The sequence below is a fragment of the Microtus oregoni genome, unplaced genomic scaffold (genome assembly GCF_018167655.1).
Source record: "Microtus oregoni isolate MIOR12 unplaced genomic scaffold, Mior012 000042F_ref0000377, whole genome shotgun sequence".
NCBI lineage: Eukaryota > Metazoa > Chordata > Mammalia > Rodentia > Cricetidae > Microtus > Microtus oregoni.
In genome coordinates, this window is record NW_024543209.1 from 17,010,897 (window position 1) to 17,029,331 (window position 18,435).

Genomic DNA, 18,435 nt, shown 5'->3' on the forward strand with positions numbered 1-18,435 from the left:
TAGAAGACACATCCTGGCTACTGGATCTCAACTTTAACCATGCCTTGGAAATATGGCGAGCTTGCTAGAGCCCCAGAAAAACAATTACAGCTGAGACGCTGGGGATGACAGAAGCATCAGTCATCCTCATGTGTAGCAAGGGGTGGGTACCATGGCATATCCAACTTCCTGCTTGGCCTTAGGAAGCCCTGGGCAAGCTTTGGAGCCAGGATCCCTAGACACACATCTTCTCTCCTTCCTCACTCCATTAGCTTCAACATGTGATCTCCCTCCAGTCCTGCTTTAGACGGCTCTAATGTGCCTGGAGCTCCCGAGCCTGTGGCCCACATACCCTCTTCCAGGCACCAGCTTCTTCCCATTACTCTCCTCATGTCTCCAAGCCACCTTCAACTTAGGATTCTGAACACTGGAATTCTTTTCCCTCCCTTAGCCTGTCTGTTCTTGAGAATGCCTCACTCCATGGAAGCTGCATCTGCTCCAGTACTGAAGCTGATCTCTGGAAGTCTCTTCTGTTCTTTCCATCCTGCCTCTTAGCTTATGTAATCCAATCCACCCTCTCCCAGCATCCCAGCTTTCCTTGGGGGTTCATCATTTGATTGGGGTGGTTTCAGTAGCCTCTCATACCTCCATGGGAGGGAATGTCTTGGTCTCGTTGGTCTTCATCTTCCATCTCTTTGGGACCTCTTTCTGAGTCACGTTTGGCCATTTGTTGCCACATCATGGAATCACGTGTTCTGCTCATTTACCTTTCCTCTTTCAGGCCAGTTCCTTCCATTCCTTTGTGTTCGTGTGCCTGTACTTAGCCTGCTGCCTTGCCATCCATAAATGGCACCATTGCCTGCCAGTTCAGTGCTTCTCTTCTACTTTGTGAAAACCTAAGCTGACAAGCAAGGGGGCTACTCCGTTCCAGATGTTTGTCAACCAAGTGCTATCACATTGCAGAGTAAGCTTAATGGCCCCAGTGTTGCCCCTACCCTAGCAGCAAAGAGTCTAAGAGTGGTGTCTCCTTCTAGAGGTCGTAGACTAAAGGATCAGCAGATGTACACGAAACCCACCTTACCATCTGTGTGTCCTTTATAAGGTGTCCCGGCTGCCTCCAACCTTGCCCCTGATTTGAGTGGCCATTTCTCTTTCTTCTAAGACCTGGTCCTCACTGACTCAGGTCGTAACTAACTTCACCATGGACCACTTTGACCCTTACTTGTTAGTTTATATACCTTTAAGTTATTCTGTCGGTATCTCAGTGTGTGAGGTTAAATGACAGCCTTGCAAAGTTAGTTCTCTCCTTCTGCCTTTACATGGGCTCTTGAGATAGATCTAGGTCACCAGCCTGTGCAGAGAGCACCTTTACCCACTGAGCCATCTTGCTGACCCTTAATTTAGTGTTTTCATCTTAAACTTCTTGGTTGTTATGACCCTGATAACTTTGAATGTGGTTCTGACTTCCCTCCTGAGGGTCAGTCCCAGCCTGTATTATAACCTAGCCCTCATTTTCCTTCATTTTCTTTTGACATTATTTTAGGCATAGCTCTCTTAGTGCCCACCAGGTTCTTTCAGTTGCCCCTAGGTGGCCCAGAAGTCGGTCACTCAGAACCTGATAATCTAGTTTATGGTATCTTGGCCCCTTATCTTTCGGCTGTGGCCTGCCAGTTGCCCAGTTAACTACTTTTTAGACTCCCTACCAGTAGTGAAGCCAGAAGAAGGTATGTTGAAACTTAAACTTACCTCTTTCAGCTCATCCCGCACAGCATGCTGTGTTATGACATCATACTGTTCAAGCCCTTGTCACTTTTGAGAATCCACGTGAAGAAGTGAAGTCTCATGTTCTTCTTGTAGCAGGTTTATTCAAGAAGTTCCCATCTGGAGACAAGTACTAAGAGAATTTGACTAAACAGCAGAGAAGAGAAGCAAGAGTCTCAGATATTACCTGGCCTCACATGAAACAGATTCTCTGCACACAGGGAACATCACATTGTGTGTTCTATTGTATACTCCATAGACAGACTGAAATGGTCACAATATTGGCAGCCTGGGCTGTTCAAAAGGGAGACTTTCAGTTTTGTTTGGTTTTCTCTAAAAAGGAGTTTAAAGTGAGGTGGAAGGAATGATGGGGATGGACAGCTCCTAAAAAAAAGAGAGAGACAATTAGTTAAACAGTGACTAAGAGGTCTCAATGAAAAGAAGTGAAGAGAGAATTCATGTGTTCTAGCAAACTTGCATACTGCCTTGTTTTGAAACCCAGATACATCCCACTTAGACAGCAGAGCTTCCGCTCTCCATCTCTCCCATCCATGCAAGGGGACTGACGACGAAGGTGACTTGAGGGGCCCTTGTAAGATTCTGGGAGAGACATTTGCCAGCCATCCTGGTTACAAGTGGGTCATGTGGCATGTTCTACATGTTTACTTTTTAAATGCTTAGAGAATCCGCAGGTGGCCACGTGACTGAGATGTTTGTTTTAACAGGCTGAAAAGCGGGAGGTCACTTAGACATGTGCTCTGATGCAATAGGAAAATACCTAATTACTCCATTTGGGACTCAGCTTTTGGTCTCAGTTAAAACTGCTGAAAGCAAAGCTCAATAATTCCTGATGAGTAGCTCTCCTCATGTTGCCTGTAGCCACATCTTCATTGTATGTGCAACCCATGCTGCACTTAGTAAAAGATTTCTTTGTGAAGCTTCTGTGATATGCAGTTGTAGGATGCATCTAGAAAGGCTCTGAGAACCCCAGATCTATTGCAGCATGCTCCCCAAACTGACTAGCAGTATTCTCTGCCTTCCTATAGAATTCGCTGGGAAGTCAAGCCCTGAAAAGCAGGCAGCTGGTTGTTGCACCACACTGCTTCATTGTCATGCATCAGGACACAGACTAGGATTGCTGCTCATCTCTCTTCAGTAGCAGGAAGAAGGAGCAGGGCATCTTGCTGGAAAGCTTTTTGCTTGATTTTCAGTCAAGGGGGCGCTGACCGATGTGTTAGGAACACAGACTCTAAAATGGAGTGACTAGCATTTTTTTCTCTGCAAAGGTCCAGGTGGTCAATACGCTGTGGTTTGTGGGATTTGCACTCTCTGTTGTGACGACTCAGCTCTGCTTTTGGAGCATGAATGCTCTCACAAATGAATGGGTGTGACTGTGTTTCAATAAAACTTTTGACTTGACTGTATGTGTAAGAGAATCTGAACCTATGTATGGGTTATGTGTGTGTAGGCCATAGGCAGACCTCAGAAGTCATTCCTCGTGAATCATTTATTTTTTTGAGACCCTTCTCTTTCATTAGCTTGGAGACTGAGGGTCAGGCTAGCCTATCTGGCCAGAAAGCCTCAGGAATCCACTTATTTCCACCTCTCCAGAGCCAGGATTATGAGCAGATACCATCATGTTTGGTCTCTTACAAGGGTTTTGGGGAATTGAACTTAGGTCCTCACGGCAGTCACTTTGCCAACTGAACAATTTCCCCAGCCCTCAACAAAACCTGTTTATAAGGACAGGAGATAGCCTGGATAGGCCCATGAACCATAACTTATCACCCTTTGTTCTACATTCCAGAGAATATGCCATTGGCTATATAACTGACTTCAGAGGAAGAATATTGAGGACATTCAGATAACTCTGTTGAAGTGTTTATTATTTTTTTCATAGCCAGAATTCTACTGTGTGTGTGTATAGTTTGTTGTCATAAATAAACAGTGCTGTTTCCTTTCAGGGGGCGGGGAGGCTCAATCCACATAGCATTATTTAATTACCTTTACCTCCTTCTTTCCCAAATCATTTGGAGTAGATTATGACAAAGGTATATGTAGGGCTGGGTATAACTTGGCGGTAGAACATATGTTTAACTTGCATGAAGCTTTAGTGCTCCCCAAAATAAAAGAAGAAGAAAATTAAAGGGCATGTGCGATTTTGGGCTATCCAAGCTTGCCATTTCTTCCCCACCTGCTAGCTCAAGCTGGTAACAGGCCATTTCTGAGACTGTTCAGCCTTGAGGCACTTCCTAAGTTGATTTTTGGCATCTTATCTTGACAAGCATAATTTCCTTTTGGGAAAAAAAAAATGCCCTAGTGTGTTACATCAAGTCTCCCACTGAAGGAAGTGTTAGTATTCGTCATTTTTCTTTTGACTGAAGTAGATCCAAGAACCATCCACCAGCTAAGTGGGTGTAAAGGAAGGAAAGGGAAAATCATAAGCTAATGAAAAGTCTGGTGGACGAGTGTTCAGATATACTCTGAGGCTCATGGGACTAGCATTTCATTAGCCAAGGGAACTGTTTCCTGTTTCCTCAAAGACATACTTCTGCTCTGCTAGCAAAGAGAAAGGGGATTATATCACATAAGGGAGGTAGTTGCAAGCACTACTTGTGAGGACGGAAGAGGCGGACTTTTGCAGGAAAAGATGGCCATCAGTGGGCGTCAGAATGTGATCCAACAAAGCCAATTGATCGGAAACACTTCCCCATGGAATTGTTCCTCTCAAGATAGTTTTCCTACAGACCTGTTCCCTACTTCACAACTATGACTGTGTATAAATGGCTTTCATATGCAACCTTAATTATGATCAGCTCGAAGTCAGATCCCTGGCAATCAGGAGGTATATAGTGGATATACTCAAGAAGACTTGAGTAGGTAGCAAATTCTTCCCTAGGTCTCATGGATACTTGCCAAGGATTCATTCCAACAGAAGCAGCCTAGTTACATGTTAGTCGGATATCACAGGCATTATGAGCCACTTGCATGACAAAAGTGTAAGACGTAATAGAGGTTAATTCCATGCTGAACAAGAGATAAATAAAATGAATTCTACAATAAGAAGAGAAAGTATTCTGTGTCTAGTCTGAAAACACTTAATCAGTTTTGTACATTTAGAATACGACTCACCTAAATGGAGGAGAAAACATCTCCAGAGTGCCCTTCTCAAGCTGGGATCCTCATTCACTCCTGGTGCAGTGGAAAACTGAAAGGAACAGTATTGTGACAGGGTACAGGCTGACCATATCAAGGCCCTAAGTATGTATATAATTTGATCCTGAAACTAGACATTCATATTTATTTCTTAAAATAATACAAACTTTCAGGCTTATAGAAATGTTTGTGTAGAGATTGCCATTGAATCAAAACTTGGTGTGTAGTCTGTATACACATTCAGTCCCAGCACTCAGGGGGCTAGAGCAGTGGGAGAGCAAGTTCTAGGCTAGCCTTGGGTATGTAGTGATGCCCTGTCTCAAAATAAATAAATAAACAGAAAGAAATGATTTGCAGAAACATTTGAATTCCTAAAGCTTTGGAGTTGCAGAGCTCCTCACAAGTGAATGAGAGTCTTTATACACAAGCATGGAAGTTTGACAAGGATGAAATATGAATTGAAAGCAAATGTCACAACAATCAAGGACAGCCTCCTACCTTCTATAGTAATAACTCCATATGTGTATTGTGTTGTATGTACACATGTGTGCACAAAGCTGACATGGAACCATATAGGCATGCAGTGACTAACAAAGAAGCTTCTTTACACGAGGAGTGTGATGGGAGAAACCCTTGTCACAGAGCCTGGGGGGCAGGCTCGAGCTCTTGAGTAAAGTCTGGGTTTAGCTTGAGAAGAGCCCCTCGTTCTAAGTAGAGGGCCTGTCTTTTCCTAGCTGCCTGTGAGGCCTATGACCATTCATGCTTCTCTGCCTTCAGTACATCACTGATTCATTGCGTCATTGTTGTTGTGTATGTACTGTGTACAGAACACACCATGCTGGTCCCTGGGGCAGTAGGACAGTTTCATAATGAAGGTCCGCCAACAACTGTAGGCTCAAGCAGGCAGACTCCAGATGTGCCAGGCAGCCTGGCGCGGCAGCAGTGCCACTCAGTAGATTCTAGTGCGTGAGGGTCAGTTGGGAACTTAAAAACAGAGCTGAAAAGACCCCAAATGGGTGCTGAGGTTTCTTTCTCCTCACTCTGGTTTCTAGGTGTGTACTTGGAAATAGTTTGTGATGATAATTAGCTTCACTTACAAAACCTTCTAGGACAGTGGGTCTCGACCTATGCGTTGTGACCCCTTTGGCAAAACTCTTCTACCTCCAAAATTATTTACATTACTATTTATAGCAGCAGCAAAATTATAGTTATGAAGTAGCAACAAAAATATCTTTATGGTTGGGGGTCACCACAGTGTGAGAAACTTTATTAAAGGTCACATTAGGAAGGTTGAGACCACTGTTCTAGGAAAAGGCAGCCTGCATGCTACATTACAGTTGACAGATATAAGTGTCAGTTGACTGGTATCCATTTGCACAGAGTAATTGTCTATTTATAGATAAAAATGCACACACACATACATGTATTTTTTGCTACCTGTCAACTCAAGTATTTGTGGTTTTTCTTCCACAGAAAAAGCAAAGGACAAAAGATCTGTCTCGGGTGTTTCACTCCTACAATCCATACGATCACAAGGTAAGAGAAGCGTGTGATTAGTGTGTTTATGATTAGAGCGTCTGCCGACAATCCCTCTTCCAGGAAATGGAGGGGAGGGCATGGCTGTGATGCCTCCCAGACCTGGATCTTTGTAAATGGATAGCACAGTTTTCACTGGTTTGTGACGATTTTGAAATGCATGACCAGGTACATTTATTTATATTCCTATTTTAAAGTGCCTTCTAAATTAAACAAAATTTCTATTTCTGAACTGAATTGCTTACATTTTTTTTTCAAATTAGAATGTAGTTACAGGGTTCTAGAGCTGTTGCTCTGTGGAAGAGCCCTTTCCCAGCATGCAAGAAGCACTGGGCTCACTTCCCAGAACTACCCCAAAGCAAGTCCAGCCATCACTCTTGGTGAAGTGTCAGATCCTGCAGAGACAGTTCAAGTGTTCTCTTGAGATGGAAGTAGTGGTTACTGTTTTAGTTTATTGATGTTCTCCTTTGAAATACTGTGGTGAGTGAGGCAGGTTTTGGAATGGCTAGTGACAGTTGAAACGTTTGCTTTCAAGTCTTGATTTTTCATTGTTCTGATATGTATCATGAATCAAATAATGTGTACAAGCAGCAGCACAGGGCCTGATATCTGGAATGCCCTTTTCAAGACTAGCAAGGCAGAAGCCCAAGATGCAAGGGCTCCTGTGCTCCCTTCTGCTTCTAGGTAAAGACCCAGAGCCATTCCTGTTGAGTTTGTGCCCAAACTTTTGACCCCTGCATTTTAAGAACTTCAGTTGCATTTTCACCTTGAAGCATTTCAACCCCATCTTTGTTAAAGGTAAGGTCTCCTGTGAAAAGTGCAAACACCAAGAGTTGGGGAGATGCCTTGGTGGTTAAGAGCATTGATCGCTCTTCTAGATGACTCTGGTTCAATTCCCAGTGCCTACACAGTGGCTCACAACTATCTGTATCTCCTACCCCAAGTCATTCAGAGCCCGCATCTGGCCTCCGCAGGCACTGCACACAAGTGGTACATAAACATAAAGCAGTCAGAATACTCATACACATAAAATAAAAAATATATTTTTAAATTCAAAAATCATGTGTTTGGGGCCAATATTAGAACTCCTAGTGTTCTATATCTTCATAGAGCAACACATCACAGGTTTTCTGAGGCTTGTATGAAAAATCTGTAGATGAAATGTTTCAATAAATCTGTTAATTTGAGGTGATTTCAAAAGGAAACAAACAAGTCACGCAATTAAAATGCTACTATAAATCTGAGTCTTTATCTATATGAACTTGTAGGCAGACACGGTGTGAAGTTATTCATTCTGCCAAAATAACTAATGTAAAAAAACCTCATTGCTCGGTTGAAAATAGAGAGATGTCTAGACTCAAGAGACAAAATGAGTGCGCCAGCAGTTGATGGAACCTCAAAGAACTTAGAATTTCTAGTGTAACAAGGGGCTAATTGACTTTAGCAACAGTAGATTCTAAGGGAAGTGTTTATGCTTTGTGGAGATGTGTGACCCCCAAAACTATTATTTCGGAGGAATGTTTTCCGGCCTCAGTCAGTTACTTTGCAGAAAGGAGGGGTTGGTTTAAAAGAGCCTGGGAGCCAGTAACATCTGGAAGTGCGGTGGGAAGGTGATATAATAGTTGTGTGACAGCGGTGGCCCAAGACCCCCAGACTGCTGTGGGGATTGTTGCCCCCTCCACGAGGCTGTTTAATTGCCATAAGTGCACTAATGACTGAAGTTAGCATTTAAGAACAACAAATTTTCAAAAGCCTTGCAAATCAAAGGTTTCCCTTGAGTTGTCTGAATTTTTGCATCTTCTATCATTTTTAAAATTCACAGATGAGGGAAATTCCTTTATTCTTTTATTAAAACTCTTAATGGAGCCTAGCCATCTGTAGCTCCTACTGACTTCCTCTTCATATCCTTTGTGGCGTTGTATCAAAGTCACCTCAGATGATTTTGGCTTCATCTTGTGAGAACTTCATTCCCCTACAAATTAGTCATTGGCAATGAAGAATCGACTAGAAATGCTAGAAGGAATTCCTTTTGATCTCTGTTCTCGGATTAGCAATAAATTATTATAAGGAGCTAGCCTGCTAGAGAAATGATTTTAAGCCCATAAAAGTTGGTCTGTTGGCATTCTCTTTTATTGCATATGTTTGTAGAGAAGGGCAGGGGTGTTGGAGGCAGCTCCAGCCCTTTAGTAACCTCCTCTAAGACTCTAAGGTCTATGCTGGCAAATTTTAATGACACTATTTTTCCTTCATCATTTATTGTAATGTACACAAAGACTAAAAACATAGGAAGGCATGATCATGTACTGTCTTCTCAATCTGAGAGTGTGTTTCTCCCCCTACCATAAATAGGTAATAGGGACTTGTGTTTCACACTACTTTGTCATTTTAATTATCCAATTACAGCCAGACAAATCATTTTTCTAGGTAGATAGCTTTGAGTGTAAAATGTTTTACAAGATATGATTAAAGTTGATTCAAATATCTCATGCTCAGTGAGATTTCTGGAGTGATCTTTAGAAAAATATACATGTGTATTATAAATGAAACCTTACACAGAATAAAACATAGCTTGTCTAGAAACTGCTTTTAAAAACTTCTAAGGAGAGGATACGGTGCATGAAGTCAGCTGGACCATGTGTTGACAATTATGGAACCTGAGTGACGGCTTTGTGGGGGTTTGTTCTTCTGTGTATTTTTCTGTATGATTGAAACTTTCCAGAATCCTCGAGATGGGAGACTAAAATAAACGTCGGCCAGGTCATGAGAGTGAATGTGCTCATATTCTTCTCTCTGGCCAGGCTTTCACTGTTCATTTTTCCCTTGATGTCCTTGTGTGCCGAAGAAGAAAAACTCAGCGTTTCAGTGGGTCCATTATGCTGAGTGAGCTCAGAAGTGAAGCTGCCGGGCCTCAGCTGGCGTCATTTCCTGGGATTTCATCCCAAATTACAGAGGGTCAGGGAAATGATAGCCTTGCCTACTGGTAAGTGCTAAAACAGTTGTCATTACAAAGAGTAGTTAGTGTTCCAGCCTCGTCTCTGTGAGTCAGGTGTGTTTGCTCTTCTGTCACTCTCCCCCCTTCCTCACAGCCAGGCTGCTCCTGCCTCAGCCCAGACGTAGGAAAGTCACCAGGTTAAACAAACATGCTGTTTCAGTGAGGCCAAGCTCGTTTCTTAATCACACCCTAAAGCTTTTGTGTAGGTGGTAAATGGTCTCTCAGTTTTCTCTTAAATGCTATTGCAAAAGCAAACAAAGCTGAACAGCAATGTGTGCACCTAAATAGATGTTGGGAAACATTTCTCAACCTGAAATTGTGACTGGGGACCTGGAGCGCTTTCATTTTGGACCATTGTTTCTCCCTCTTAAAGAGGTCGTTGTCAAGGATTTTACAGTAATATCTTTCTAAAAGACCACTTAAACAGTTTTGACCAACACATACTCTCTTTGTCTGTTCTAAGTGAAGGAATATCAGGAAAGGCAGCCCCAAAAATAGCAAAGAATCTGTTCATATTTTATCCATTTTTGCCCTCTGCTATTTTGATAACTGAAGCTTCTGGTTTCTGAAAACAGCATCCTAACTGCCAGGAGAGATTTCCCACCTGCAGGCCTTCCAGGGCATGTAGTGTCAATCCAGAATTGAGTTTTTCCTTTCTGTAAGCCACAGGTAAGTTAGGCAGGCTATAATTAGAATATTCCTACTAAATGCATGTCAGTTAACATGTGCAGTATATCTTTATCCTGAAGAAAATATTTACACATAAAAGATGCATTTCTCTTTTTCTTTCTCTTTGCCTTTCTTTTTCTTTTTAGATTTTATCGGAATTTATGTGTTCAAGGGAAATCTAGGTTTATTAGTTAAGCACAGATGTTTATAATCTGCTGATGTAAAAAAGTCATGATAAAATATGAAACCACTCTGAAGGAAAACCTTAGAAAACTCGGTGCAGATCTGTAGCAGCTTTGAACGTCTACAGATCTGGGTAAATTCTAAAGCAGTTAATCTGAGTGGATTAATCTGTCCCCACTAAGGCATCTGTAATGTGTTGCTGTTGAGCACTCTCTAGGTTTTGTGAGGCACATCTTATCTATTCTTTAGCAGATAGCTGTGTTAAGAGTTTTTCTATAGACGTAGACATAAGCTAATGGGAATGCTTCAGGAAAAAAATCACTGTACATCATCTGCATTTGTTGGAGTGAGCCTTTTCTTTGTCTTTTGGTGATGGCTATTATTTTTATATTTATTTCGTAAAATTGCAAACAAATTCATGTATCTCAGAAAATAGCTGCGTGTGAGCGCACTTGACAACTTCAGTTCCAAACAGAAGGAAGATGAGCACGAGCGTTTGTTTATAAATCAGGATCTTGTTTATGCAGTGATCTGGCTAAATCAAAATATAGCTCAGAATTGGCTGAAGATCCAATGTGGCCAAGACTGCTCAGAGGACAGTTTAAATCCACCCCCTCTCCCCCACCCCCACACACCACGACCCTCTTATTTTACCTTTGGTCCCTCATCCACTAACAGTCCATTCTCTTGTTTAAATCCACCCTAACTGGGCCTGCTTGCCCAGTCCACAAAGTCAACTCCAACAGCAAATTAGAAAAGGCTAGTTATTGCTTCAGTAATCCAGAGCTCTAGGAGGAAAAGCAAGAGTGGACATAAAGACTAGCGTCTGTTAATAGGACCTCTGAAGGTACAGCTGCCCAGGATCACTCAATTTAGATCCCAGGACTCAGATACCTAATGCATTTTAACAGCCCCAGGGTTAATCATTAGGATTCGTTTATATCATGAGATACACACTTTGTTTGAAAACAATGGGGATGCATATATTCTATTTTTGGAAACACTGGTGCTGTGGGAGTGGGGAATGTACTTGTCTTAAGGCCTTTTAGGAGTGGTTTGAGTAGGTGAGATGTTACCAGAAGGAATGTTGAGATGTGTGTGAGCAGTGAGAAGAGGAATGCAGATGTGAGCATAAGAGATGAAGCATGTTGATCAGTATGGCCCACACCAGTTATTTATAAGTCAGGTACTTTGAAACATATGAACATTTTTTTTAATTATTGTGTTTTCATCATAAAGACTGTTTGAGGGCTGGTAAACACCTCACTCAGTTGATAAAATGGTTACTGTCTAAGTGTAAGGACCTGAGTTCAATTCCCAAAACCCAAGTCAAAGAATAATGGGTATGGTAGCATTCACTTTTAATACCCGTGCTGGGGCTCACTGTTGAGGGAGCTGCGGGTTGCATTCCTGCTGCCCTGCTCCCGGCCACCTGGCTAGCTTATGCCCCAAAATAATTACACAGAAACTGTATTCTTTTAAACACTGCTTGGCCCATTAGCTCTAGGCTCTTATTGGCTAGCTCTTACATATTGATCTAACCCATTTCTAATATCTGTGTAGCACCACGAGATGGTGTCTTACCAAGGATTCTAGCCTACATCCGTCTGGGGTCGGAGAATCATGGCAACTGCCTTACTTGGCTTCTTTCTCCCAGCATTCTGTTCTGTCTACTCCGCCTACCTAATTTTCTGTCCTATCAAAGGGCCAAGGCAGTTTCTTTAGTTAACCAATGAAATCAAAACAAAATAGAAGACTCCCACATCAGCTCACTACCAACTAGCCTATTTGGTGACCTCTAGACCAGTGGGAGACTAATTCTCAAAAGTCAATAAAGGTGGACAGCCCTTGTTGAGCTTTAGTTGACCTCTGACCTCCACAAGTGCATACACCCATGTGCACATGTACCTCACCTAGGCATACCCACATTTATGTGTGTATGTGCACACATATACACATATGGGAAGATTACTTCAGGAGCTCATTAGCTAGCTCACTGGTACAGTGTCTCCAAGTATGCACAAGGTCCTTAGCTCGCTCCTGGTACACTGCCCGCCTGCCTACTTCAAAAAAAAAAAAAACCAAAAATGAAAGATTACTCCAAGCCTAACATGAGGTAACTATAATGATGTATTGGTACATTTTATTTGTGTGTCTATGTCTGCGTGTTTTCATGTGTGTGGGCACATGTGTGCACAAACGTGAAGAGCCAAAGTTGATGAGGCAGGGTCTCTCACTGAACCTGAAGCTGGCCTAGTCCAGCTGGTCTGGCCAGCCAGTTTACCAGCAATCCACAAAGTCTGTATTTCAGGCAGTCAGCACATCTCCCTAGCTTTATATGGGCCCTGAAGAATCTACTGTATCCCACACCCTTGCATGTCAAGAACCTTATCCACTGAGCCCAGCCCAAGAGGTTTTAGTTTATTATGTTACTGTATGTGTATATGTTTTTACCTACATGTATGTCTGTGTAACACGTGCACGCAGCGACTGTGGAGGCCAGAAGAGAACATGTGATTCCCCTGGAATCAGAATTACAGGTGGCTGTGAGCCCCGATATGGGTTCTGAGAATTGGATCCAGTCAGACAACCAGAGCTCTTAACCACTGAGCAATTTCTCATCACACCCCAGCATGATTTTTTCAATACAAAAATAAATACAAAAATTTATTTCAGTAACCCACACTTTCCAAGACTACGTTAAGAACATGTTTATACAAACATGTCTGGGAATCTTATCTACTAGTGCTTGGTGAAGTTTTATACAATAAAGTTATTATATAAAATAATACAATAAAAAATTAAAATATGAGGTGAAATTTTAGCAGTTCTGCTTTGAGCAGAAGTATCCAGGGGAAGTCCTCACCAACAGTCTTGGGCTATGTCCTTTCTTCCATAAGAGGTTAGGAATCTTGGTGATGTCAGTTTCATAAATACTTGCATCATACCTTGTAAGTAAATGTATAGTCTTGGCTCAGATGCCCTGTGGTGATGTCCATTAATCAGATGCCGTAGAGATGCAGAACAGCAGAAATCTTGTGCCCAGCTCCTGCTGCCTCCACACTGAAGGAAGCATTCACTGCTCTGTCAGTCCTCCCCCTCCCCCATGCTCCAACATAACACAGCATCCGGGTACTGTGAGCTGTGCTTCCAGAGAGAGATGGGATTTGGATCCCTGCCTGCTGGCCCTACAGAACCTCAAGCTATCTGCTGTCTGGAAATAGCGAATTCAGTTTTTAATTGATCCGGCACTCTATGGTCGCCAGATTTCTCATGGCATGTGCAGATAAAGAAACAAGTTATTGATCTGGTGTGTCGATGCCATGCTTAAAACAGTACTGTAGCAGATTGCCCAAAGCCATTTGTGCATGTGACTCTATTTTCCATCTTTGGCAAAGACAAAAGTGCTTTTAAAGTAATTTGACGGATGTTGCTAAATATCAGGAGATTTTGAATAAATGTCTAACTGACAGCATTTCCTTACTGTTACATTGACACACATCCTTACACAAAAGTCACACTCAAGTTGTGGCCTCAGAATATAAGGATGTGAAACCTTAAGAAAAAATTAAATTCATCCCCTCAATTTCCCTCTAAAGACAAACAAACAATCTGGCCACAGAATAAGGCCCACACAAACAACCCTTTGAGTATAAAATCGACTTCCATTTATTAAAATGCCTTCCTTCTGGAGATAGCCTTGTGATTGTCACCACATCTGCATCCATAGCTCAGTGGTTTCCTGCTTTCACGGTGTCTCATCCCTGCTAACCTAATCCAACAGCTCTGGCTTTCTTTTAACAACATCACATTTAAGTTGCAGGTCATGTTTCCTTGAGCCTAACTTTGGTATTATTTGTGTATATTTTCCCTTAAATGGAATATTGAATTTGAACATTATGTTTTCCATGTCTGTCCAGTTCATTTGGCCACTGCAGCTACAGGGATCAGTAGGTACAAGTAGAGCACAGGAGAGCGATCATCATGCTGCTAAAAATGCTGCACCCTGGGACCACAGGTCTACCAGTTAGCCTGAGAATTTACAGTGAGAATGAGCACCAAAGAGATCTTTATTATGGCGTGGGTTATATTAAAACAACCATTAAAGGCCCACCGTGTAGCTGGCGTCTCTCTCAGAGCTTTGTATACGCATGACTTATTCAGCCTTCACAGTAGTAGCCCTTGAAAGAGAGTGCTCTTCAGCTAGTGGGATGGCTCAACAGGGAAAGGTGCTTGCTACACAAACCCGGCAGCCTGAGTTCAATCCCCAGAATCCTTTTACACGTGGAGGGAGAGAGCTGACTCCAAAACGTTGCCCTTTGACCTCCACATACATTCTGGATCACACATAACAAGAAGGTTAGACTTCTTGTGCCTTGTCCCTCCCGTGAGGAGCCTGGAACAGAGAGGTTAAGTAACTACTATAGGCCACATAGCTAGACTTTCTGGAAGCCTTGCTCCAGAGTATATGCCCATTACTTGTGTGGCACAAATAAGTGGAGATTGGCTGTAACCAGTCCTCTAAGAGGTGGTTGATAAACACAACTTACATTCAGGACTGAGGGAGACCTTCTTCCTTCTCTCTCCTCAACCCCAAATCTCAGTCCACACAGAGGTATAAACAGGAATAAGAGACAGGACAGGTCCCCTAGCCTGAATAATTCAAAATCAGCTTGGGCAGAGGAAATAGGCTCCCGCTGAGTCCAGGAGCTGACATGCCGCAGAAGGTAGGTGCACAGAACTAGTCAGCGGCTCTTGGCCACTCTTGGCTTTGCAGCTCCCATAGCTCCAATAGTGCACTGTCTGACTTCCTCCCTCTCCTGGGCCTGTCTCCTGCTGCTCACACTAATGCTTGCCCTCCGCCCTCTTGTTGTACTGTTTACAGCCACCTGAACTGCAGCTCCAGGGGCTCCAGTGCCCCCTTCGGGTCTCCACAGACACCACACACACGTGCACATCCCTTCCCCCACAGCCAGGACTATTACACAGAGAAACCCTATCTAAAAAAATCAATCAATCAAAAAAAAAAATTGGTCAATCAATCTTCGAAAAAAAAACCTGTCAGACCTTCCCTTCATTTCATTTCCTGCCTAGAGGATGTGTCTTTCTCCATGACCAGAGCCCCGAGGCGACAATGGTCAGACACAGCTTATCAGATATTTACTTGTTTATTTAAGAAAACAACTCACTAAGCTCAGTCTCTCACAAAATTTATGGAAACATATTAACCTGGAAAAATCTTTTTTCTTTCGTTTTTGGTGTTTTTTTTTTTTTTTTCTTTAAGACAGGGTTTTTCTATGTGGCTTCGGAGCCTGTCCTGGAACTCACTATGTAGACCACACTGACCTTGAACTCACAGACGCCTGTCTCAGCCTCCTGAATGCTGTGATTAAAGGCGTGTGCAAACACTGTCTACCTGGAAAAGAAAAATATTTTAAGTTGCTTGAAAATATAAAGAGAAATATAAAAGTGTTCATATCATATTTTCAAAAAAGAAGAATTTTAACTACCTCTCTAAGGATGGTACACTGTTTCTAAGAAGTGCAGCTTATCATAAACTAAAATTAGTGGCTTATTTTTAGCTGCTTGTTTTATTGAGATGTGTTGCAAATGTCTGCTGGCGACACCCCCATGGTCCACTCTGGAGAAGTAAGGGGCTTGCTGCTGACTTGGCTTGCACTCGCTCGGCTGCAGGGAGGCTCTGGAGAGCCCTGTGATTGGTGGTGTCTGGGTAGATCTGTGGGGGGAAGGGACCCCCTAGGCCCGATTCCTCTTCCACATCACATAATTAAGTGACTGAAAGGCCTCATTTGTGGGCCACATTAAGTGATTGTTACCTTTGAGGTTAGATTCTGAGTCGCATGAAGCCATTGGCAGAATTGTGTCCACAGAGAATTGGTTGGGAATGGGAAGTATTCCCATGGGCCAATTTCTCAGTCCCTCTGGGGCCTGTTTGTTTTTACAGTATTAAGAAGACATAGTTACAGTAAGCATTTATGGTACTTTTTGAAATGTATATTTTAATACTCTTATGGAGAGTGTAGAGGTAGAAACAGAGTCTCACTCTGTAGCCCAGCCTGGTCTGGAACTTCTGGCAATCCTCCTGCCTTAGCATCACAAGTACTGGGCTTACACTATGTGCAGCTTCCCTAGTTTTCTCTTGAATTTGGAGAACATTGAGTTTCAACATCTGAGAAGAAATAAGTTCCCAACTGGTGCTAATGATGGTGAAGGGTTTCTGTTTCCAGCATTTAGTCTATTGGTACCTTTTAAGGCTTAAATGTATCTCTTTTTAAAAGTACTTTTTACTTGTTCTTTGCTCAAACCTCTAGATGTATCTTGAGTGCAAATGAAAGTACAAGAATTGTAAAGACCGAGGTCCTTTGCACAAGTGTATTCCATCTTAAATCATTGGCAAGTATAATAGTCTAGGTATTTTGTGGGAAATAAAATTCTCTAACTTAATTTTGGCTTCTTAAAGCTACTTATTTGTCTTTAGTATTTTATCTGTTGTTATAATTCAATGTAAACTTGAATTTTAAGCAGTGTAACAGTGGTTGGGTTCTCTGCCTCCCACCCTCTCTTCCCATTACTAACTAGTTTCCTTCTCTTTTCTCTTGTCCTCATTTTCTTGCCCTGCAGTCTGGTTCTCTTTCCCTGGTCCTAGCTCAGATTCCTGTTTTATTAATATTTTCCCACAGAGTTGCTTAGATGACCTGGCTTGTTGCCTTCCTCTGTGTCATTTCTGAGCTCTGCAGCACAGGGTGTCGTATCTGGATTCTTCTTCCACGGGAGAGAGTACCATGTGTCCATCTTTCCTGGTGAGAGCGGACGAACAGGGCCCTTTGACTCACATTGCTGCTACTATACAGGAAAGAATGGGTATTCTCGCCCTGTTGAATACTTACTCATCCTTCAAGGCACACATTAGTTTTACCTCTTTCAGATCTTGTCTAATACACAAGGAAGATTTTCTCCTGCAACTGTAACTTGTGTGTGTCTCTGCTATCTGGCACCCCATGCTCTTCTTTCTTGACAGAGCAGGTGTGATGCTTGAAGTCCTATAGGACATAGAGTGAGGTGGCAGCAAGGATTACTTTGTATTTATTTTTCCTTTGTCGCATGTCCACCTTATTGTACTGTGAGGTCCTGAGAATTGGGACCCTGACTTACATTTCCTCGCCTTCCACTCGGAGAAGACCTGAACTGAGGGTAGTTTATTTCTTACTGTGAAGTGCATTATTCATACCTTAGAATGCAGGGTGTTTCCTCCTCATCCCACAGCATATGCCGGGCTGAAATTCAGTCCTTTTGTTCTGGTTTGGGACTCTGTGGGGGAGGGGGACACCGTGGGGATATGGCGACAGCTCAGGCGGGTGAGCCATCGTGCATACGCTCTGCTGTGGGAGACTGTACGAAGATAGTTTTTCGTTTTCAGTTATAAAACAGACAGTACATGTACCGACACCATATTCAAAGAAAGTCTCCCTGCTGGTCCTGTTCTGCAGGCTCCTAGGCCCCTCTCCAAAGGCAACAGTTGTTTCTGGTTTTGTGTAGATGCTTCTAGAGTTATTTTGCAATATAGATACATGCTTTTTAAAATTTAAACATTAAAGCACTACAAATGCCTATATTTCTTTTTTTCACTTTACAGTGTATCATGGAGATTGTTTTGATCATTACGTAAAGAACAGTCACATTCTTCTTGCAAAAAGTAGCAATATATTCCAGACCAGATGTTGACCATATTTATTTAAGAGTACTCTTATCGACATATCTTGGAGTGGTTTCTGGTCCTTTAATCTTAGAGTGTTGTACCATAGAATCTTGTAAATATGCCATCCCATGCCTGTACCACCATTACCTACCTGTAAGAAAGCACTAGAAGAATGTCTGGCAGTTAGATGTGTGCATTTTAAGTCATTGTTGGTATCATCAGGTGCCCACTCTACTCGATTCTCTCTGTCATATTTCTAGCAGAGCTAGAGCTTATTTCCTCGCACTTGACACACTGTGTCAACTAACTTTTTTAATCTTTCCTTTTACTCTTGTGAGTGTATTTTCTCAGTTATTATAAATAACCCTAAAAATAAGATTTGGTGTTTAGTTGTAGATAGCTACCTCCATGTTACAAGCCTCTGACTCTTTTTTTTTTTTTC

General features: G+C 42.4%; 1 protein-coding gene across 1 annotated transcript in view; it reads left to right on the forward strand.

Moving 5' to 3' along the window:
• The window catches only part of Cdkal1 (CDK5 regulatory subunit associated protein 1 like 1), a 532,123-nt gene that overhangs the window by 412,035 nt on the left and 101,653 nt on the right, over window positions 1-18,435 (forward strand). The window contains 1 exon segment of the mRNA XM_041633005.1: window positions 6,370-6,432. Coding sequence (XP_041488939.1) covers window positions 6,370-6,432 — 63 coding nt within the window.